The following is a 23,947-nucleotide window of genomic DNA, read 5'->3' as shown; positions in this document are numbered from 1 at the left end:
AAAGCAGAGCCTGCGCAATACTGCTGTTCCCTTTGACCCCCACTGAAAATATTCCAAGTATTTGATGAGCTGCAAAGCGAGAGAGGGTGCAAGTGAGCGAGCGAGAGCTGCAGAGCCACAGAGTTGAAGAATGGAGAGGTGCACGGAGAGTCAGGGAACTTTGATCGGGAGAAACGTCATCCTAACTTCTTTCAACTCGGCAGAGAGCACCCACTAAAACTGGAGAAACACAGGGTCGAAAAGGAATGGCCGATCCTCTGCGGAGGACATTACTAGCAAAACTTCGGGGGAAGAAATCCAAGAAAGGGACGCCAGCTGGGGGATTCAGCGTGGCTGCTGCGGCTGCTGCTGCTGCTGCTAATGGTGGTAATCGTGAAGGTAAAGAAAAAGTTTTGCAGCTGCAGCAGGGAGACGAGCAACAAGAGCAGGCTAGGGTGGTCAGTAGTGCTGGAAGTGTGAGTGTTTTGCAAAACACCATGTGGGTTAAAGATAGTTGTTTAAATGGTGATTTTGATGTTAAGAGGGAGGTCAGTTTGTTACGTGAGAGCGTGGTTGTTGGGACTGCATCTTCTCATTGCGAGACCCTGGTGCACCCGATAAACAGACGAGGGATTGTACAGAGCAGCGAGGAGTTTCACTTCAGAGCTCGAGTTAATGAACAGCTCTTGGGGCTGTCCTTAGATGCCCAAGCAAACGGTAGCCAAGCAGGCAGATTGAGAAGTTTTAATGAGCAGGATCCCAGTTTCAAGAGACTAGCGATACCGGGGTCATTGGACGGACCAGAGGGACAGAAACAGATTCCCCGACAGTATTCCGGAGACTCGATCGGATTTGGGATTTGTGAAAATCGCGGTTTACTACTAGGAAGGGATTCTTCAGATGCGGTGTCAGCTATTGCTAGTAAGAGTTTGACAGGTGTCCAATATCTTGTTTCTGAGAATAAAAATATGGGTAATGAAAAAGATAATGTGACCCGCGGGGACGAGACGGATTTTCCCCAGCAATCTGATTACGATTTTGGATTCATGGGGGATTGTATTAAGAGAACAGAGTCAAACTTCCCTGCTGATTTTAACATAAACCACGAAACAGATGTGCAAGTAAATGAGACACAAATGTACCGCTTTGCTGCACCAGCTCAGTGCTTGAGACTTGCCACCGGTACATTGGAAGAGAGCTCATTGATCAAAAACACAGAACGTTATGTCAGTGGCTTGACATATTCCAGAGAATACAGAGCCGTTAATTTGCAAAATCCAGCATTTTTCCCAATTGATTTAGAGAATTTAGTCCCCAGCCTTGCTCACCAGAACTACACAAGTTTAGAACCAAGGGAGGGAATCCAACGACACAATTCAATAGACAGTGAAGATGATGATTATTATGATAACGAAACCCTACAGTGCTATGAACCTGAAATTAAAAACGATCAAATAAATAATAATAATAATACCTCGAAGGATATCCCCATTTCCAGTTTAGTCACTTGTGAAACTGGAGACGATTTCGGTAAAGGTGCAAACGAGGAGACCGACAGGCTGAGGACTCAGCTAAACGAAGCATATTATTTGCTTATAAACGCAATGCAAGACATCAGCAACGACAACCAGCCAGGTAACAGTGGGTTTTGCGATGACCTGAGCACGCCGAGTTGTCATTCACAAGATAGTGTTTGCACACACTCTTCTGCCAGGGCTTTAGATAGTGATGCATGGTCTTCTGGAGACAGTCCTCCACATGTATCCGATACCGATTCTTTGCTTGTGAATCACTCAGAAATCTGCAATGCCTCTGCTAAACGGAAAGTAGTCAGCAAAAGCGTTGAAAACATATCGGTTGTTACAACAAGGCTACTGCTATTGCAGAGGTCAGCTAGTGCTGGAGATATCAAATACGCCACAGAGCATGCTTTACGTAGTACACATGATTTTAAAAACAATACCTGCCAGGTTCCCAATGATACACAAGATGGTGATACTGAAATGCACTACTTGGTTCCAGAAAACAGCTACGCTAAGCGCCTGTCCTCTTATGATGGCTTAAGTAGCGACGATTTATTGCAAGAATACGGGGACAACTTGCTGCTGAATGTGAGCAGTGGTTCTGTGACAAGTTCCACAGGCTCAAGCGATACCGTTGAAGCCATGGACAGCAAAATAGACGATTGTAACGAGGGTCAGGTGAATTCTGCAAAGCCACTCGGGGTGACGGTCAACAAGATGCAGCAGTGGATGCACAAAGGTCGCTTGCTCTCCTCAGAAATGAAACAGCGCATCACCGGCTCTACTCTTCGGGGCAGAGGGTCTTCGAGGTCGCTCCGAGGTCAGGCTGTCAAGAAAGAAAAAGTTTCAAAGACGTCGTCACCGGACCCTCCGTCATCGGGAGGGCAAGGAAGCAACCACCCTGGTCCTAGCAGCCAGAGAATCCTGCAGACAGGTAGGCACGTTGCCGTGGCAACTGGATCCATTCTTCCTTGGGCCTTCTTCTCACTGAACTATTTTCAGCAAAGCATCCTGCTGGCGACTGACATCCTTCTGGACCCGAAGCAGAGATGGAATAACTCGCCTCTTTGCTTTTCTCGTGGGTCTCTAACACTGGTGGAGGGTCTTGCTGTTATTAACTGGCCGAGGGGGGTTATTTAAATGAACCTGGTGTAGAAGTAAGAAGGTGGCGGGAGTCTGATTTGACAGTATTAGCAGGTGTTAAGTACTAACGTCCTTTTCTGTGCATGTTTGCAATCACATCAGTTCTGTAAATCAATATAGTGTATACCAATGAATTATTTGGATGTCTGTTATTTTACCACATGTATTGGTAAGTATATGGAAGCCAGTTGATTATTTTGGTTAGATTATGTACCAGTTTCAAAGATGTTGACTTAGTTAATGGTATGTGGGCATAGATGCAGCCACGCTGTTTACCTGGTGCGCAAAAACGGGCCTATGTAAAACTGGACTGCATTCTTTCGAACTCAAGAAACGTTATGTTTGAGACATTGCCGTAACCCTAACCTTAATTAAGATTAGGGGTTGGGTTTATAAATCTTAAACTCAGTATTCGAGTTCTCTGAGCTGGCCCGTCTTTCTGCACCTATGCCTGCATTTGTTCAGTTTCTGAAGGTCTGGCAACAAGTGTAAATAATTACAAAGTAGCAGCCTTTGCAACAAAGTGTTTAAACACTATCTAAAGCAGGAAGCATACATTCCAAAGATGCCTAACTGATCATTTGAGCCAGCTGAGGGTAATCCCAAGCTTTTCGTGCAGTTAAACCCTTTGCTAAGAAGTTGATAAAAAAAAACCAACAAAAAAAAACAAACAACATACTAATAATGTTTTGTTTTTTTTCCTTAGGAAGTTTAATTAGTTTTATTTATTTATTTGTATTATTATTCCTAGGTTTTCTTTTAAAATATATATTAAGAAATCGACCTGGTAATGAGAGTATACAGGAATGTTATGAGTAAACACGTGTTATTTACAGTTTCAGCAGATTACAAAATAATACCCAGCCAACTTTGGCATGGTTATTTAGTAGTTTGCTGTAAGGGTTTTTGTTTTAAAGGTGGTTTGTCTTTGTGGAATACGACCTGAATACCCCTGCTTTAAAATCAGACTTTTCCCCATTTAGGCCTGAGTTTAGCTCCTTTTAAACATTACACATTATAGCTAGACCTTTTTCTGTACAGTATATATTTTTTATTCAGTAACTTAAAAGTGATAATTTATTTGGTACTTTTTATTTTGTTATACAGTGCAAACTTAAGTGTACAACTCAAATCTAATAAATACATAAAAATGAGAAAAAAAAACCCCACTACATTTATATTTTAATAAATATTCTAAAATGTATTTGACCAAACAGAAAGCTTACTGTAGATCTGACAGTGTCAATGTTAAATGTGTCTTGATTTTGTGGTGGTGTTGATGGGATAGTGCGCTGTAGGTTAAATCCTTCAAAACATACCTGTCAGGAAGTGTGCTGTCTGCGCTCCAGTGCAAAGTTTAAATGTAAAATAATAATAATACATGTGAAGGTGTACATTCTGTGTTGTAAAACGTCTACGTTTGCTTAGTAATTCTGTTATCATCATGTAATAATTCAAATGACAATTATGGTTCTAAGACAACAATAGTTTAATTTTTTTTTTTTTTTTGAGTGGTTCATTCAAGGCTGTTTATTAGTCCAGAGTGAACAACTGCTGACATCGCTGGCAGATTTGCGGCTGGGTTTTATTTTGTTTGCACGTCGATCAGTGCAGCTATGGTTTCCCACAACTCTTCTATGAAGCTACTCTGCGGGGAAGCACCCTACCGGTTCATTCTGCTGACCGCCACTCTTTGCTCCAGGGGCATTTGAACTCCACAGACATTAGTAGGGGCTAAGAGAGAATGAAACTTAAAAAACTAAACAAGAACTAGTAACATGTGACCTTGTTTCCCAGTGACTGTAATGAAACACTTTATTTTCCAGGGGAATGTTTTAAAATAGCACACCTATTGCTTAATTTGTTTGTGCCATGGCATTATGCTCTTTAAAATGAATGCAGGATGTTGCTGATCTATATTCTGGGCCAAGTGACAGATTCTCACATCACAGCTTGGCGCTTTTGCTAATTATAATATATAGTTAAATCATTCAGCCAACCAGTTGCCATATTCTTGATGTTGGTTTTCCGAACACTATGCACACCAATTTTCATAATCTAGTGTAGATGCCGTTGTTTAGATTTCACTAATGGCAGACTAAGTCATGTTGAGAGGTCTGTGTATGTTTTATTGAGTTGGATTTTCCTGAGCAAATATCTTGGAGGTTGTTCTGCTGAAAACTGTTTAAATTTAGGAAACAAAAAAATTTAATTTTTGGCTAAAGTTAAGTTTTTGTGTACAGCACAGCTGCCTGTATGTAGGCTTTCTATGCAGTGTTGACATAAAACAGGTCACAGTGTTTAAACAAAATGGTGGAAAGACTTGCTAGATTAAAGCTAGAGAAAATGTTTCTATATTATTTGAATAACTTCCATTTTCCTTTAAAGTGCAGCATTAGTTCTTTTAAAACACATACAAAATTGTTCTAGTTAAGTTTATCCCTGTCTTTTTTTTTCTACCATGTGTTCGATGAGTAACAATTCAGTCTCCAGGCTGCCGTGACAGTGGTAAATGCTTTTGTGGGTTATCATGTTCAATTGAATTACAGTCTGTGTGAATTATCTATTACTGTATATAATTATTAATGAACACTAATAATTAGAAATAATGATTATAATAATGATAATTAGCCTATATTTGGCAGAGGGAGGAGTGTGACACTGTTTTTTTTTATAATTGCATAAGTTCCTGTTTTTATTTTTGTTATTGTTTAAGAAAACTATTACTATAAAGTAAAATATGATGCTTTAATATTTAGTTATTCATTTATTATTATTTTTTATAGAAACTTAGGTACTTTCCAAGTTTGCAAGATACATTTCTCTTGAATAAATGAAGCAGTATTTTGAGTAATCTTTAAAATGTTTTTTGTGATTTACATATCTCCTTTTAACATAGTTGTTTTGTTTGTTTAAGTAAATATGCACATAGATCGGACTGTAGCTAGTCCAATTATGTTGGATTGCTTATTTTATATACTTTGAGGCTTGAAGAGCCAGAAACCTGACATAAAGAAGTGCGTGAAGGATATCAGATACGTGGCATTTTCTGTAGTCTACCTTGTAACTGTTGGGTTTGCTGGGAAATGGAATGAAAATGCTGCAGTGACGAGCTGTCAAATTAACTGCGTCGTCAGGGTTGCATTGAGAGGAATTGATAGCTTTAGGCTCGGATTCCAGACATAAGAAAGGTCTCTTCAGTTTTTGGAAGAGGGTCATTTGAGAGCCAAGCTTTTTGTGTGTTGTACCTGGGGGTCAATAAAACTCACAGAATATTTTGGTTTAAATTAAATTTATAGAAGCCAGCAGTGGGCCAGCATCCTGGAGGGTTTTAACCACTTTCATTTAAAGACTTTTTTGTAATATAAAGTTTGTTCATAGCAGGTGACAGAATACAAAAAAAAAGATTCATGCATGACAGACAATTTCAATTGGTTTTCTTTTAATTCTAAAGAACAATGGGGTATGGCTTAAAAAGGCATATTTGCTTTTGTTCTTGTTGAAATGGTTGCAATAGTTGACTTGGGAGGCAAAATATTTTTTCTTTTAATTGAGCTTGGTGTTCTACAGTTTTGTAGAGAAATCGTATTGGAATTAACTTGGATTTGAGTGTGAATACAGAATTAAATACAAATAAAATTGTACTTCCCTTGAACATTAACTTTGCTGCAAAGCTGACACTATTTATTTTAACAGCATAGGTGCCAAGGGCGATTTGTTAATTTATAGGGTACAGGAAATTCACAATTGACGCCCTGTCTTATATAGTGAATTTGATTGGGTGATGAGTCAAGTCGAGACACGTATCTGCTAGTGTTTACTGAATGCAGCCTTTTGCTATGTAGCACTGTTTTTTTTTTTTTTGTTGGGTCTTGTTTATGTGATAGATTTATGAATGCTGGTGTTTAAAAAAAAAAAAAAATAATAATAATAATGTTAATGAAAGACATTGTAGTAATATACAATGCTGTTACATATCATGTTTATTGAGATTCGTTCCCTCTAAGGCTAATATATATATATATATATATATATATATATATATTAGTGGTGCAGTTGGCAACGTAATTTCCTATTCGATTATCGTATAGGTATTTATCAACGATAATCAATGCATTGATGTTTTATTATTATTATTATTATTATTATTATTATTATTATTTTAAACAATTAGATCTAGGTTTACGATATGTAGCTGTATGTTTTCTAAGTCTAGATCTGTAAGCTGGCAGTGTTTAGACATTATATATGAATAGTAGACTAAGCTGGTGTCTGGGATAACCAGGAGGGCTTTGAAATGTTTTCTTACAGTAAATTAAAAACATTCCTCTCTGACACCAGCATAAAATAAGCAAGACTATAGTTTTGAATATGAGTAGATACAGTGCAAGGGTGAGCTCATGTGTCCCAGTGTGTGATCTAAAAATCACCTTTCAAAAGACACCTTGTGACATTTCCTTTTACTCTTGAAAAATAATGTTATTTGTTGCAGCCCGTGTCTACTTATTGGATCATTAAAGTTTGTGTTTAAACTATTGGTAAAATAATACAATAATTTGCAGTTTGCTTAATTAATGGGGTAGATACTGTGAGTAAAACAAAAAATCGTCTCGTTTTTGGAAAGGAAGCATGGCTAGTCATATCGTAAAATGTCATCAAAAACAATTGCACGTACTGTCCTGTGCATTTTTGTGTACAGGGTGCTGGTACTGAACATTCAGAGATGCATCTTATCGGCGCCATCACATTGCGAAAATGGAGAACTAGCCAGTAAATATGTGGTGCAGTCCTGGAATGCAGAGTGTGTGTGAGCATGCAGCCATGTGTATTATGAAAGACCCTTTTAAAGGCATGCGCTTCCCAGAGGAAGATGCTGTGCTGTTAATGTGCTGTGTAAGGCTCCATAAATCAATGTAGAAATGTATTTAATGCTGCTAGAGCTGAGTTACAATGGTTAAGCAAGAAGTTCATAAATTATTTTAGTCTTCAATATTTGTTCTTTCAGAAAGTCCCATTTTTTTTTGTTATTGTTTAAGAAAACTATTACTATAAAGTAAAATATGATGCTTTAATGATAATATAAACTGGGCATAGAAAATATATTGAGCATAGTTAGTGGGCACAATATCAGCAGATCAATTTCAGTTATATTTTTGTATAACTTGTCATTCTGTAATTTATGCTAGTTTTGTTATTTTGGTGCAGACTTATTTGGTGACTGAAATGAAAATGTTCCAAAAAACCCAAATTCTATGAGGATCCTGAATTTGAATGAATAAAGGAACCAATACCTTTTATAGTATGCATGTCTATTGGCTTACCAGTGCAGGCGTCAACAGATTTTTGCTTTGAAGCAACGCTGTAGTAAAGGGATAAAGGGAAAAGGATTACGTTGTTAAAAATGTTCCACTGTAATGAGAAATAGCTGGGTATGCTATTCTGAAACACATGTGAGCATACTAACACAGCATATACGTCTTGGTTGTTCCAGCTTTCATGCCAACATTTTCACTCTATGTAGTGTTTAACATCAGTACTTAAGTTTGTTTGGATCCCTTCATGTCTTATGCATTGTGCACTTGAGCAGAGTTTTACTGCACGCAAATGTTCTCTTAGTTTGCAAGCATTTAAATCACCCACAGGTAATACATTGGCTAGCTGTGCCAAGTGATTACAGCTAGTAATTAAAGTTTATGTTGGGGTGAGAAATTGCTTGTAAAAGGCAACAGACAGACATGAGTAAGTTGCATTTTTGTGTATGTTCTAATTGTATGTTACCTGGTGATGTCGTACCATGTCCTTCTAATTGTCTGCTGGTAGTCCCGGACTAAAGTGCGGCTAGTGGTGTGGAAATTCCCTAAGTAGTCAAAACAGAGTATATTGCTTTAGACTGTTTTCATTTCAGACATTGTGGTACCCTACCCCGGTATGTTTTCTGAGACATTAGTATTTTTGGTACAGAATGCCTGCTGACTGAATGGAATTAATCCTAAACAAATTCAGCATTAAAAACCAAGTCAGATTAAACTAAAGCATTGTTTTGTGTGGTTTATCGGTATACAAGTTGGGCCCTATGTGCTCAACTTATTTTGAATGTTGTACCAGAAGTAACAATATATTTGCTATTGTATGTGTGCAGCGTGTAGATGTGTCTCTAGTTGATAGTAGTGTTCAGGCTTTTCATAGTGTTCGGTACCTTTTAGTGTTCAGAGTGGCTTGAAGATACTGCAGCTGTATGATCACATGCTTGGGATAGCAGTCATTGCTTTTATATAAAAGGTGTCATTGTTTGTCATTTCTTACCCTCTTTACTAAGTGAAAATGTTGCAGATAGTGCATTTATTTAGTATTTATAGAAATGGTAACATCTACAGTATACTGCACCTTTTTTGTATTCTTGACTTAAGAATGCATGTTTTGCTAAGTTTGTCAGTTTTTTTGTTTTAATTGAAATTGGTTTTGTAGTGTTTTTGTATAGTATACAGTCTTAAAGTGTGGTCTATAAAATGTTTTATTATTTATTTTTAATAGAATTTAGATATCTGTATTTATTTATTTGCCACTTACTGCATTTGGAGAATCTGTTCTGCATCCTTAGGGATTTCAATGTTTTATGCTTTTATTTAAATAATTATGAAAAAAATATATACTGGGTATTACATGCTACAAGAACAGCATTACTTTTTTTTTTTTTAATAAATAAAATATAAATAGACAGTGCATACTGTCCTGTAGCTTTTAACACTTTGGTACCATTTGAAGTGAAACTCTTTCGTTGAGACTCACCCCTCCATTTCTCCTTTCCAGACCTAATTGAGAATGTGCGCAGCTCGAGCGTGGGACACAGGGAGCAAAGAGTGATCAAGTATAACGAGGCCAACAAGCTCAGGCCCCCTGTCAACAGCATCACCGTGTCGAAGAAGCGCAACTGGCTGGAGCAGAGCTCCCACAAACCCCAGTCTCACGAGGAGTGCGCCACTGCCACGGAGGACGATTGTGGTCACGTGGCCAATCCATCTAGCCCTGAAAACCCACGGCAGAGTGGGACCAATGCCACACTGCCAGCAGGACAGGGGGTTCAGACTGTGCACATCACTATGAGCCCCACGCTTACCTGTCTACGCATGGTAGACCCCGCTGAGGAAAACGACGCAGACGATGAAGGAGACATTTGGTACAACCCCATCCCAGAGGACGAGGAGCCTGAGCTGCCCCAGGGGCTTTGTCCTGCTGCTAGGTGTAAAAACTCACAAGCTCTCCATACCGTGGTCCCAGTCAGTAGCCCGAGCAAACTGAGCAACGGAGACTCGGTTAAGGGGCTGGGGTCCATCACGGCTGGTAGCTCCCCAAGCTCCTCTCAGATTCTGAGGGACTGTCAGGCTGTTCCAACCAGCCAGGTGAATCTTGCAAATTCCGTACATTCCACTGAGCGTTTGCAGCTGCACAGGCAGATGTTTGCGTGCAAACCAGGGAGAGGGGCGGCAATAGAAGAGAATCCAGCTCCCAAGCCCAGCGCTGCAGGTAAGTGCTTTGTTACTTCAAACGAGCAATTGGGGGGGAAAAAAAAAAAATATATATATATATACATATATATATATATATATATATATATATATAGATATAGATATAGATATACACAGGTACTAAACATTTTGACAGATCTACAGATCAACCTATAATTAGGACTTCTGATAGCCCAACACAGTGGCACACAGAAGTCTGTGAGGTGTTATGCAACTTTAATAGGAAATGATTGAGTTTTCAGGGGTAGGTGGGTGTCTGGCTGGTTCTTGTTTGTTGTGGACAGTGGGACAGCAATGCAGGGAGGATATACAGCAGCAGCAGCAGCAGAGAAGATTATCTGCATTGCATTTACATATCTTGTTCTAGGAGCCAGGCAGCCACATCTATAAATATTCTCTGTTCATGCAGTGGCACTCTAGGGATGTAATATCACAGAAGCATAAACCTTTAATCATTGAAAAAACTTGGTGGGACTAGTCTTCATTGGTTGTATTTCTTTCCTTAATTTCAGTGTAATTTAGACTGGCAGTAGTACTGTTTTCTTATATAGTAAGTTAAACAAGTACCATGGCATAGCACATATCACACTTGAAACAGTAAACTATGTGAGAGACAAATGCTGCTTAAACTATGTTTAAAAAGGTGCATGTCTGCAGTACATTAGTGTTCGTACAGTATCTAGGCAATATATGCTTTTGTTGACTTTGCTTTTAAAACTCGGCATTAAAGATAGTGTGTTATGGTATACTGTGTTTCCAGCGTTGCCATAGTGACCAGTTGGTTTGGTGAGTAGTTTAGTGGTAAGGGCACCAGACACGCTGGGCAGATGCAAGTAGACTGAAAGCCCATCTCCGGCACTCTGGGTGTTCGTTCTTTGTCCCTTGTACTGTGAATGGGAGATCTGGTGACCGTCTTGTGTGAATTAACAAATGCTGTCAGCTTTGCTAAGCAGCCTGCAGTTCATGAGTGCTTCAAGGCTAAAGATGGATCATTAATTGTGTTGATGTTCTCCATGCTGCACATGATGCAATCTGTTTTTATTTAATCTGGATTGCTGGGCATGCAAAACTGGATTTTGTGTGTTGAGCATTTAAACGCTACAATAAATTCAGAAATTACATAAACTAAGGACATCAAGATTTATCAGAAGTCTATAGCTTCCATCTGATATTGATCATAACCCTATCCCTTTGTTCAAAAGGCTAATCTATTAGAATCCAAGATACAAATCATCTCTTTTAATAACCCTTTCTGCTGTGTGTTTTGATGTTTAACAGCTCTTTATGCACAATAAAATATATAATCCTTTTATTAGTTTAAATGTTAATCTGAGGGAATTCATCCTGAAGAATTACTGAGCCTTGCTCAGGTGGATTTAGTTGCCTTGTTGGAAAAATATCTCACACCTTCACATGCAAAGGCAAACATAAACCCAGTATGTTTGTCAGAAAAAAGCAGTAATGCTTAGTATTAACTTATTGTTTACATTTTCCCTTTGTCTTTGTTCTTTGAGTCGATCGTGTGAAACTGGAAACCACCGGTGGTTCATAGTGTTGCTTGAATAAATGCAAGGTAATTGTTGTGTATTCTGTGCTTTACAATCTAATTTGTCAAAACCTGCCTCTTCTGCTTCATCAGAGTGAGTGGCCTGCTTGGGAGATACAGCAGACCCTGCTGTTAAGTAATTAGTCTTCTGTCACATTGATGAAACTAGATTGGCTCACTCCAGCTTATATAAACTAGTTAAGATATCGACAATTGCTCTGAATCTAATTTGGATCTAATTTGAACTGACATCCGATCTAAATGAGACTGCTGCATTTACAGAAGAGTTTCCCTTTCATTTGATTGGAGGATAAGGGATGGTTACCTCTTTCTATTCTGAGCTAAGCTAATGAACCTCTATGAAGAACCTCTATGAAGTCCTCCATCACCTTTACTGCTCCCTACTGCATTGATGCCCAGTAAAGTCACCTTTTGTTTAATAACATGGCTTGTTATAAATATCTTCTGGTATAGGGACATGCAGAATGAGGCTGGAAAGTAAGGTTGCCATGCTTTAGATGTTTTTGTAAATATGTACACTGAGTAAAATGCATGTGCACTGATTGGCCAAACAATTACAGAATGGCCTTAATGGTGGGTAGGACTATGTAGCTCCAACCAAGGGTTGCCCACTTGGTCCCCAGAAAAATTGTGGAAATTGCACTTTTGTTAAACAACACAAAATATTTATGGATATCTGTCTTTAATTGTTGTGGTGAGAGGCAGGTCTTATAATACCCATAGACAATATACAGCTATGGCCAACATTTTTGGACCTAGAATTTTAGGATTGAGAATAACTAAAGATGTTTTATTTAACGATTTAGCAATGTGTATTGTTTGTGATTAGACATTACCTTGGTTTTTACTTGAGGGTGGTCCCTTATCAAAGGATTTTGCGAGCCTTTGTACTGGACAATGTTTCTCTAGTTTTACTCAGATTTTAAGAATGTACAGTACTTTCATGAGAGAACACCTTTCATTCAAAGCTAGCATACATTGGTCATTTACCCAAGTACAAAGCAGATAATAGTAAAAATAGTTTTTATTGCCAACATCCCTTAAAGACGCTATGAGAATTATACAATAAGAACAAACTGAATCAGAAAATTATTTTAAAACAAAAACAATTTTGGGGATGCAGTGTAAGACCACAATTGTATATTTAATTCACAGCAGTGTCATGTGGTAGATAGTTTTGGAATTGACAACAAAGGAATCAGCAGGGCCACAGGAATCTGGTACAAATGGCTGGGTTCACTAAAAGAGACATTGTGTTTTTTAAATGTTTGCAAAGAAAGAGGTGGTGAACTTTTAATCTTCTTGTGTAAATGCCTACTGCAGTCATGGAGATTTTTAAGATTGAGATATTTATATGGGGTCTTGTTGAACAAAACAGACAGTAAGAAACATACGTTGCACCGTTGAGAAGAGAATGTGGCCAATGCGATGCATGATTTTTAATCTCTACATTGTTAAACACAAAACAGCAGCTCTACCATGCAAGTGAGGGGCACACATGTGGAAACAAATTCTGTATAATGTATGCTGGTCAGGTAACCTACACTTTAAAAAAGTGTACACCTAGTACAGCTGGCATTTGGAGGAGACACTGAATTATGAATGATGATACAGCTGGTCCAGTTTCATGGCTTTTAGGCTAAACCAGTAAGTCATAGTTGTAGACGATAACCTGATTTGGACTGACTGCTGGAATGAAGCGACATACAAGGCTACATTGGCAGTTCTGCAAAGTTCTGGCACTGGCCTGCCACTTGCAAACTGCCATCTTTTTCATAAATTAATACGTCTCCTTTTGTCAGTTTCGTCAAATACCCGATAGAGCACAAATTCTGCTGGATATGTAGGCTTGGATTCAGAGGTTCCTTATGGTTTGCAATGACTTGGGTTGGCTTACCATCAAAAGGAGGAACTTCTTCAAATGTTTACAAAACAGTGCCCATCCCTACAATATACACTGTACATCAGCAGTAGCTATTTTATTTGAGTTCTCCAGGTCTAAAAGACATGGTTAAGACACGTCTGAGCTGTTTTTGTTATTTGAACAAAGACGCTGCTTTTTGCTGGATTGACCTGCTTCCCTTGAACATTTCTTACAAGTGCTCTCAAGAAGGGAGTATTTTTATAATTCTGTGTTATGGGTTAATGTTATTTAACCTGTTCAAGGGAATTCCTGCCTCTCATGTGTCTAAGGGAGCGAAAAACCAAGATTCTAATCCTCTGAATCTGTAGAAAGGTCAGTGCATTTAAATACAGATTTATTTACTTTTTAAGTTTGCAGGCCCAACTCTTAAAAGCAAATGGGATGCTTTTCTGCACAAATTCCAGGGGTTTACGTCTGCGTGACAGCAAACGAAGAGGCATCAGTAGCTGTCTGTGGGCTGCCTTAATAGGAGCAATCGGCTGTAAATGCCAGTTGGTGAAATATCAGAAGTGTCATGAGCAGGTTGCTTCCTGGGGGAAGTCAGAGGCTCCACATTGGGTGAGGGGGAGGGGGTTCAGGAATGACACTGCTTAACTTGAAGGTGTTGGCCAGCAGTTTTAGACGAGGGAATGTTTCACCCTTGGATTTACTTTGAAATAATGCAAGAGTGCTAGCAATGAGCAACAAGATTTCAGAAGAAATATTTCTGATGGGGTCCGAGTGACTGGAGAACCTTGGTGTTACATCTTATTGGAGTTCATTACCTCTGGAGTCTATTAAATTGATCCAAACAAAGCTTTAAAAAATCAGTTTGTGTTTGAATCAGTTGAATAGAACCCTCTATGGGAAATACGTATTGTGAGGCATGTGCACATTCCCCAAAGATGATGATGATGATGATTATTATTATTATTATTATTATTATTATTATTATTATTATTATTATTAATAATTATAATAAGTCATTTAGCAGATGCTTTTATCCAAAGCGACTTGCAGAAACTAGGGGGTGAACTATGCATTACAACTGCTGCTGCAGAGTCGCTTACAATAGGACCTTGGTTTTACATCTTGTCTGAAAGACAGGATAAGCATGATTCATTACCAAAAAAAAATATACAATGGAGGAAACATAAACCATCGATGCAGCTTCAAAATCTAGTTTCCAGTCTTCTGAGATGTTTTACAGGACTAGTTACTAGACTATAGGGAATAACAGTGTGTGACAGGGTCTCACGTCACGTGTGTGGATAGCCTCGTTTACAAAGTACAGAGAGACAACTGGGGGTGGAGTTGAAACGGAGGCACAGGCGCGCAGGATTTATTAATACAAACAGAAAAGAAAGTAAAAGGTGGTCGTGTGACGTTACCAGCCATGGTAACGCACAGAGGACACATACAGCAAGCTGTACAAAAGGCAAAATAAAACACAGTACAAAAACTACAAATAAAAGGTGCCCCAGAGGGCGAGCGCTAGGCTTATAAACGAGGCGTCCCGCTCCAGGAACCGGCTACACTACATAACCCTCGCTATACATCACACGGGATCACAATCCCCTAACTAACCTACTCATGAGCCAGTATTCATACAATGACTCGTGCTGCTTCATACGGCCTTGGCTGGGCATTGCCTTCACAAGCACCGCTTGCAGTCTCAGGGTTGCGTAGCTGTCGTTCCTGCAGAACGGACCCTCTCCTCCCGAGTATACGCCGTTCCCCTCTGGCATGGCGTTGCAGTCACCCCGAACCATCTCCCGCGGATGCTTTTAAACTGACGGACACTCGGTCAAGACCCGCCCACCTGCTGATTGAGGTCCAGCATAGCCAATCACTTGCTGCCCTTCCCCTCAACCAAACCTAGCAGGCAGCAAGTCTCAATCGAGCGCCCGTCTGGAAACAATAAATGTAATTAAACAAATCAACTCCACAACGACATACAATAAACCAATTTTCCCCATACAAATGATATCAACACTACAGTGCTTTGCACGATATACTGTTAAACAATTGTTCAACGTGATATTTACAATGTTGGAAAAACAAAATACCATACACTGTTGATGATACATATGCAATGTAGGCTGACAACATTTTCCATGTTGCCCCACACAGTGTATAACAGCCTACGGAGAACTCTGGACAAAGTGTGATCCTCTGTCCTAAAGACTGTATGAATGATCTTTGGTTTTACCTGGCTAAACAAAAACACTTTTTAAGTTATTTTATTTATTTTTTACTATGAAAATATTACATTAAATATGCCGTATTTTGTCACAGTTTATTTTTAAAACTCCCATCAACCAAAAAATAAAAAAACAGACGTTCAGCAAGTCACTACTTGCCATGTTCTACAATGTATACCATGTAAAACGCTTTTCCTGTGAAAAGGGATTTTGTTTGTGGAGGCTCTTGATGGATCCATCCTCATAGCTACCTCTCTCCCTGTATTTTTACTGCATTGGGGGGGCGGGGGGCATGATTAATGAAAAGGTTGTAAACATGGCTCTGATTATGATGGAATGCTGCAGGACAGCCCACTAACAGGACTGTATAGTGATCTGCAGTACAAGTGGAGTCTTTGTCCGCTTTTATCAAATGCAGCATTTCTAACAAGTTTCATGCCAGAAAAGCACAGCAAGCATTCTGAAAATAGTGCTTCCCCTGTTATGAAACTGTGCCACTGCTTTTCTGCAAATAGTAAATAGAAGTGCTGTTTGTTTTAATAGGGCTGCGTAAGAGTGACACAAACTAAAACGGTATGCTTGCAATAAAGAATCGCTTGTCTTTGTTCCTTTTTCATTTGCTGCGGTAACGATGTAAATCGGCAGTATACTTTCGTCAGACTTTGATTCTGCATTGGAAATGTTACTATGTTTTTTGTTGTACAAGAGAAACGGCAACAAGAAACTGTTGAGTTTAATTTGTCACACCTAAACTTATATTAGGCAAATGACAACGAGAAAAAGCTTGCTGAAAAACCTGGCTCTGGCTGCTTTACTGTAAGTGTTAGTTTTTCATTCTCGATAATCTTAGTTTGAGTTTTGTCTCTGTAGAAAGTAACATATGGGCATTATTTGTGTTGTAGCACTCCTATAGGATAGCAGCTGCTGTTTTTGTTTACTTAACCGTAACACAAGTGCTTGCCAGTGACACTGATACTGGCACCAAATCCATGAATCCTAACCCCCAGCCCCTACAAATATCAACACAGGTATTGGATTCATACTAAGATGGATCCTCAGACTAAACACAAAACCCCAACAGAAGCCACATCAGACACTGAACATTTCCTGTACCTGTGCACGTAACCACACACTTGTTATCATTGGTGCCTTTTATTAAAAAGAACAGTGTTTCCCTTTCAGTTCTAGCACAGGAAAGACAAGTGGTACTGTAGTGGTATAAGAATGTGGGATAAAGGTTATTGTCCTGAGTTACAGAGAAATTTACATTCATGTTGATCAAATTTATGCTAACTTGGTTTGAATTAGGAAGCATGTCATGAGAGAGCAATATCCTGCTACAATAGCTGGGTGATTTTCAGTACCCTGCATTCTTGTTTACCTTTGTGCCTCAGAAAATGTATTTTATGTCGTTCATTGACTGTTGAGCTTTTTCTCTGAATGTAGTCCTTCTTTAAGGGTAACTGTATGAACCCAAATCTGGTAAGTAGCAGCAAGGGCCAAATACACAGTAACAGTTGGTGTCAGTTTACCAGTAGAGTAAGTGCTTTCTGCTTGATTGCACAGTGGGAGTGGTCTGCACAAATGTTGTTCCTAGCCACATGTCCCCTTTCTTTTAGTCTTTTAAGTCTACAATTTTTACAGTTCAATAAATATCCCTCCGTCTCCTTGTGGAAGTCTTCTATTTTATGCTTGTGCCTAAAAACAATTCTTTGTGTTTCTCCAGTTACCGGCCCTACAGACGGTACCTACAAGTCAGACCCGGGGTTTTCACCCCCTTCCAGCCCAAACCCCTTGAAGAAGGGAGGCTCCATCAACTGGTCCTTTCCAGACAAGATTAAATCCCCCAGAACTGTTAGGAAACTATCAATGAAAATGAAGAAACTGCCGGAGCTCAGTAGGAAGCTGAGTGTGAAAGGGACCTCAAGTAGCAGCCACCCTGAGCCCCGACCAGCCTCTCCCAAAAGCAATGGGAGCAGCAGCGGGACAGATTCTGCTCAGGGTCCGCCACTGTCTCCAGGGAACAGCACGGCAGCCAGCAGGAATGTCATCTCTCGCTACCACCTGGACAGTAGTGTATCCACCCAGCACAGCTACAAGAAGAAGAATGACACAGAAGGCTCCAAGTCGGCTAGTAAGGGGGGCTACCTGAGTGATGGTGACTCCCCGGAACTGGTGGCCAAATCGGGCAGCAAAGTTGGTAAAAGCAAAGAGCCGCCTACCAACAATCACAAAGTCCATGTCACAGAAATTGACATTGATGCCTTCCGGCACTATAGCTTTGCCGACAAGCCTAAATGCTTGCAGTATATATCTGGACTCATGAGCGTGCACTTCTATGGAGCTGAGGACCTGAAGCCCCCAAGAATCGACTCCAGAGAAGTCTACTGTGCCATTCAGGTGGACTCAGTCAATAAAGCCCGGACTGCTTTGCTGACTTGCAAGACTACGTTTTTGGACATGGACCACACATTTAACATTGAACTAGAGAACGCCCAGCACTTGAAGCTGGTGGTCTTTAGCTGGGAGCCCACGCCCAGGAGGAACAGGGTCTGCTGCCACGGGACAGTGGTGCTACCCACACTCTTCAGGGTCACCAGGACCCACCAACTGGCTGTGAAACTGGAGCCAAGGGGGAAGATCTATGTGAAGCTCAACCTGATGGAGCAGTGGCAGAACTCCCTGGACAGTCTCGGCAGGGAGCGGGAGCCCGCGGTGTTTGGTGTGGAGGCCTGGAAGCTGGTGGAGAAGGAGAATGCTGGGATCATGGTGCCCCTGCTGATTGAGAAGTGCATCACGGAGATTGAGAATCGAGGCTGTCAGGTAAGCTTTTTCCAGCAGCTGGGCTCGAGGAGAAAACTCTTGGGTTTTATCTTAGCTAGCCCAAAGAAAATCGAGGTCTTGGGTGTCTCTTGTTTTTTTTTTGTGAAGCCTTCTCACCATACCTTTTTAATGTAATGCTCAGGATTAATTCTGATATGAAGTTATGTCATTTTTTATATATATAGATGCTCAACACCATACTTTGTTATTTAACTTCCAGATGGAGAGTGATGTACAAGTCTAACACCAAGCTGTATATTTAAAATAATTCCACATTCACAGTGTTATTGGAATAAAGTTTCAACTAACAAATGTAATCTAACAGCTACCAATCCAAACAGAATGTAAACATTTGAACTTATTCCAGCTGTATTTCTGACCAGGTCATACTGTATGCCGGGACCCCTCACAGGGTACTTTGTTGCCTTTATGACATGCCCCTCTTGCTGTGCTCCATCCTTTTGAGTTTTGTTTGCCAAGACTTTGTGCGCCAGTCATCTCTACTATTGACAGAACAGCCTTCCTGACAGTTTTCTTGTTCAGACTGATTTTTAGTAGCCAGTAAAATGCTTGCTTCCCTATTGTATTGTTAAACAAGTTGTACCTTTTTAATATGATTTACACACAGCACTGTCCATTTTCCATAATTTGATTTAAAAAAATCTTTTAGACTGTGACATACATTCATGTACAGTAAGATACTGAATGGCACAGCATGTCATCTGTCAAAAAACTGGATATTAAGCAGTAGAGGTGGCACTTGAAGCGAACCGTTTCTCATTGTTCCATTCCTGGCTGGTTTCTTCACCTCGCTGCCTACAGTAGCTGTTTACCCTGCCAGCCTTCTCCTTGTTAATGCCTTTTAGCAACGTGACGGATAAAACTTTGGACACTTCAGTCTGTACCTGTGACACTGGTAGTGTGAGCTACAGTACAGAATCTACTTATCTAGGTGTCCACTGACTCTTTTCTGTGAACATTTCTCTTACAGTACTTAGACTCTATGAAATAACCAGCAGTTCTTGTGCAGGTGGAAGTCATGTTATCTACTGGGAAAAAATATCTCCTCTTTACTGCCTATGTATAGTTCCTACCAGGTAGAAGACTAATATTACTAATATTGAAAAAGACTAATATTGAAAAAAATAAGTGATAGGAAGACGGAGAGTATGTATCCATGCCAACTATAAAATGTTATTCTTCATTCAAGAACCACATGCTGATCTACAATGAGCTATGTTGTGATATTGGTTCTGTATCATGGTACATACGATGCATACAGTACTTCTATTCCGATACGATATATCATGAAAAGAACGTACGCTATGAATTGTTACACCCCTACTAATGAAGTCTGTGTTGCTGGAGTCACTTTACCACCAGCATGAGACTCCAGTCCTCACTTATCCTAATTAGAATCAGGATGCTGGTAATTAAACTGTCTGGCCGGTTTGCATGTGCTGTCCTTAACTCTGTTGCCATGGGCTCCATTTAGTCTATAAAGTAAATTTATCAGCCACAAGCTGAGGGCCAAACCTTTAATCCTGCCTGCACTCTGTGTTAATTAGAAATACATGGAAACCGAAATTGAAGACAAAGTGGAGTGGTGTAGACACAGGATATTATTAAACCAGTATGAGGTCCGTCTTGCAGCTCCCAGATTCCATACTCTCATGTCAAACCTTAATCCCCACATCTGCCTTAGGCAATTATGTTGGCTCATGTCTGAAAACCTGGATAAGACAGATACTTAATATAGCTAGTCCTGCATATCCATCAGTCTTTTATTTCAAGGTTGTATCTATAATGTCCTTCCATTTAAAAGCATGTTCCTGGAGTTCATCCAAATATCGCTTGGCTTTCTGATTTCCAGTTTGCTCCTCACGTACATTTTTTAAATACGTCTCTTGCATTGTTGAAACGCTTCACAAATTTGTATTGCCATTTATAAAGCGTGTTGTTTAATAATGATAGTGTCAACTGCCTGGTAAGGGCCATGGGCAAAAATGGGCAATAAGCGAGGGTGGTGTTATAGTGAGGGTCAAAAAAACAAAACAAAACAAAAAACACACACACACACAGCCTACTATGTTTGCAGTAAATTCAGACGTTTTATTTTTTTAGTTATACAATTACAGTATCTGCAGGCCATTTTAATAAAACATTAGTCTTTTTTTTAAACTACAGTACTAGTTCTTAACACAACAATAGGTCTACTAGTGACATTTTATCATCTTTTCCATTCTGTATAAAACATACTTGGTTACTTTTGAGAAACAGTTTATACTTAAAATAAAATAAAAGATAAACACTAGTGTTAAAATCACCCAAACAACAGTTCCATAAAAACAAGTGTGTACCATTTTTTTTTTTTTTACTGTACTGGTCATTTGAACTTCACTGTAAGCCTGCTGAATATCCCCCATTGAACGATTCCATCTATTTATTTTACAAAGCAATTTAAGCTCAACGGCATTCTTTTTTTAAGCATTTAAAAAAAAAGTTTAATATGTTTACAAAACTGCAGCTTTAGTTTAAGTGAGCCTTCATTTGTGCAAAACTTGCACGTAAACAAACAAATCTCTTACCGTACTTTTTATTTAACATTTACTGTGGTTTATAAAAGTCACTTATTTTAGACTGTGTCAAGCCTTTTTCAGGTTAAACAAATCGAGGTAAGCCATTTGTTTTTATTCATTAGAATGTCGCAGATTGTCCTTCAATGAACAGTATATGCCTCACTTATGCGAGAAAACATTTGCAATGTCTTGCTGACTTGCCTTCTTATTTTCAGATGCATACATGCAGGTTTTTTTCTTTTGCTGTGGTGTTAAATGTAGGGTTGTCTCGCCATTTTGCTTTAGGAGCGAGAGTGTTGATGACATTGGTATGACCGTTCAGTTAACAACAAACTAGGAAAGCGAGTCAAAGGTTAACTGCATAACTTTGTTGTTTTAATTGGCCATGATTATTTCGCTGGCGCTACAATGAGGGAAACTACAGTGCTTATACTTACGTTTGCTTGGCTGGGGAAGTTGGCGGGTGGCGGACAGCAGAGTGGCGATATAACAGATAAAAATAGCTCTGTTTTATACTGGTGACATTTGTTCAGAGAGAATAGCTGGCGGTATGCGAGGGTGGCGTTATGAAGGGGGGCGGTATAACGCGGGACAACAGTAAATAATAATTCAGGAATGTGTTTTAAATGCATTGGAATAGACAGTAGTAGAATACAAGTGTTTGCTTGTTAAACCTTCAACATGCGTGACTGCTTTATGGTGGCAGTTTGTCAGCAGTCCATCATTTCCATGTTAATATTGAAAAACCCTCAGGTCAATGATTTAGGCCATCAAGGTAGTGTGCGGGCAGGATTTCTTGTTTTTCACTGGAGCATTGCACATTGATATCTGTGTTTTCAATACTAAATGCACGGCCGAAGCAACACATAGGTCTTCTGGCAGCTACACAGCTTCAGGAACTAGGATTTCTGTCAGCACAGGAAATCTTTCTTTTAAATAAACACAGGAATCGCCAATTGCTTCCTGTGGATGGTACACATTGCCATAAAATAGATGGATTGTGCAGCTCTATGGATCACGTAACAGAAGAGAGATAGCTGTTAGCGAGTCTGACTGTGCCCTGGCTGGTTGCTTTACAGCTCTGAGTTGTGCTTAGTTCAGCAGATTTTTGACAGGTCCTGTTGCATCACTTGCATTGGGGTGTTAGGTGGGTGTTATCAGTGTGAGCTCAGTGATAACGCCTAGCTGAAAATAAACCATGCATTAAAAGTGCAGTTTGCTCAATCATGCTGTGTTTTTATCCAGATGAACTGGATAGACCCCAGGTCTCGGGTGCAGTTGAACTGGATAGACCTCAGGTCTCGGGTGCAGTTGGACTGGATAGACCCCAGGTCTCGGGTGCAGTTGAACTGGATAGACCCCAGGTCTCGGGTGCAGTTGAACTGGCCCATTTGGAAATATTTATTAGAACTCAAGGTCTGGTTAAGGTCTGCTGAAATACACACACATGGACTCATGAATCATAGTCCCGGATTTTCAACATCTGTTTTAAGATCCTATGAAAATGTGTGTTATATGTATTGTTCATTGCTATAACTTTATAGTGGCTGTTATAAAGAGATTGTAGAAATACTACAGTTCCTATTTCAAGTAGGATTTGTGTAAAAATCCAGGATTCTCTTCCATGAACATAAATCTAAATGATATACTGTTTTAATAAGAGTATGAATCGCAGAAAACGAAAGACAGATAAAACAGGGAATAAAACAATCATGGTCCAGTGGTTAAAGAAAAGGGCTTGTAACCAGGAGGTCCCAGGTTCAAATCCTACCTCAGCCAATGACTCATTGTGTGACCCTGAGCAAGTCACTTAACCTCCTTGTGCTCCGTCTTTCGGGTGAGACGTAGTTGTAAGTGACTCTGCAGCTGATGCATAGTTCACACACCCTAGTAAGTCACCTTGGATAAAGGCTTCTGCTAAATAAACAAATAATAATAATAAGGTGTTTCTGTAGGTAAAAATGTCAACATAATCTGAAATAGCATTTAAATCACTCAACAATCTGTCACTAAGAATTACAGAACAATTGGCAAATATACTGTGGTATTTAGTCAGAGAACAGAACAAAGAAAACTCTGAAGTAAGCAGTAGCTGTAACACTTTATTCAAAAGCCATCTGAGAAATCACCACGTAAGTCTCACTCAGCATGTAATATATACAATTCAACTTAATATCGCCTTAAAACTGACTAGTGAAAGGGGCTCCTGAGTGGCGCATCCAGTAAAGGTGCTCCACGTGGTGTGCAGGATGTGCCCTATAGTCTGGACGTCGCGAGTTAGAATCCAGGCTATTCCTTTGCCGACTCAATTGGCCGAGCGCCGCCCGGGTGGAGGGAGGGTTAGGTCAGCAAGGGTGTCCTTGGCTCACCGCACACCAGCGACCCCTGTAGTCTGTCCGGGCGCCTGCGGGCTTGCCCGAGAGCTGCGTTGTTCTCCGACGCTGTAGCTCTTGGGTGGCTGCATGGTGAGTCCGCAGTGTGAAAAAAAGCGGTAGGCTGACGGCACACGCTTCGGAGGACAGCGTGTGTTCATCTTTGCCCTCCCGAGTCAGTGCAGGGGTGGTAACGGTGAGCTGAGCCTAAAAATAATTGGCCATTTAGAATTGGGGATAAATTAATAAAAAATAATTGGCAACGACTAAATTAAAAAAAAAAAAAAAAAGCGAAAAAAAAAATGACTAGTGAGTATGCAATATTTAAATT

The 23,947-nt window shown here is 39.8% G+C and overlaps 1 protein-coding gene across 2 annotated transcripts in view; it reads left to right on the top strand.

Moving 5' to 3' along the window:
• Positions 1-14: 14 nt before the first annotated feature.
• The window catches only part of syde2 (synapse defective 1, Rho GTPase, homolog 2 (C. elegans)), a 42,087-nt gene continuing 18,154 nt past the window's right edge, over positions 15-23,947 (top strand). Inside the window, exons 1-3 of one of the 2 annotated variants that reach the window (XM_059031898.1) lie at positions 15-378; positions 9,453-10,166; positions 17,569-18,665. In XM_059031898.1, coding sequence (XP_058887881.1) covers positions 246-378; positions 9,453-10,166; positions 17,569-18,665 — 1,944 coding nt within the window. In that variant the 5' untranslated portion in view covers positions 15-245. Of the gene's footprint in view, positions 2,437-9,452; positions 10,167-17,568; positions 18,666-23,947 lie in introns of both variants that reach the window. The other variant, XM_059031897.1, reaches the window with a different exon arrangement.

The sequence above is a fragment of the Acipenser ruthenus genome, chromosome 10 (genome assembly GCF_902713425.1).
Source record: "Acipenser ruthenus chromosome 10, fAciRut3.2 maternal haplotype, whole genome shotgun sequence".
Lineage (NCBI taxonomy): Eukaryota > Metazoa > Chordata > Actinopteri > Acipenseriformes > Acipenseridae > Acipenser > Acipenser ruthenus.
The sequence above is the reverse complement of the archived record's forward strand: the minus strand, read 5'-3'. Positions and strand labels throughout refer to the sequence as shown.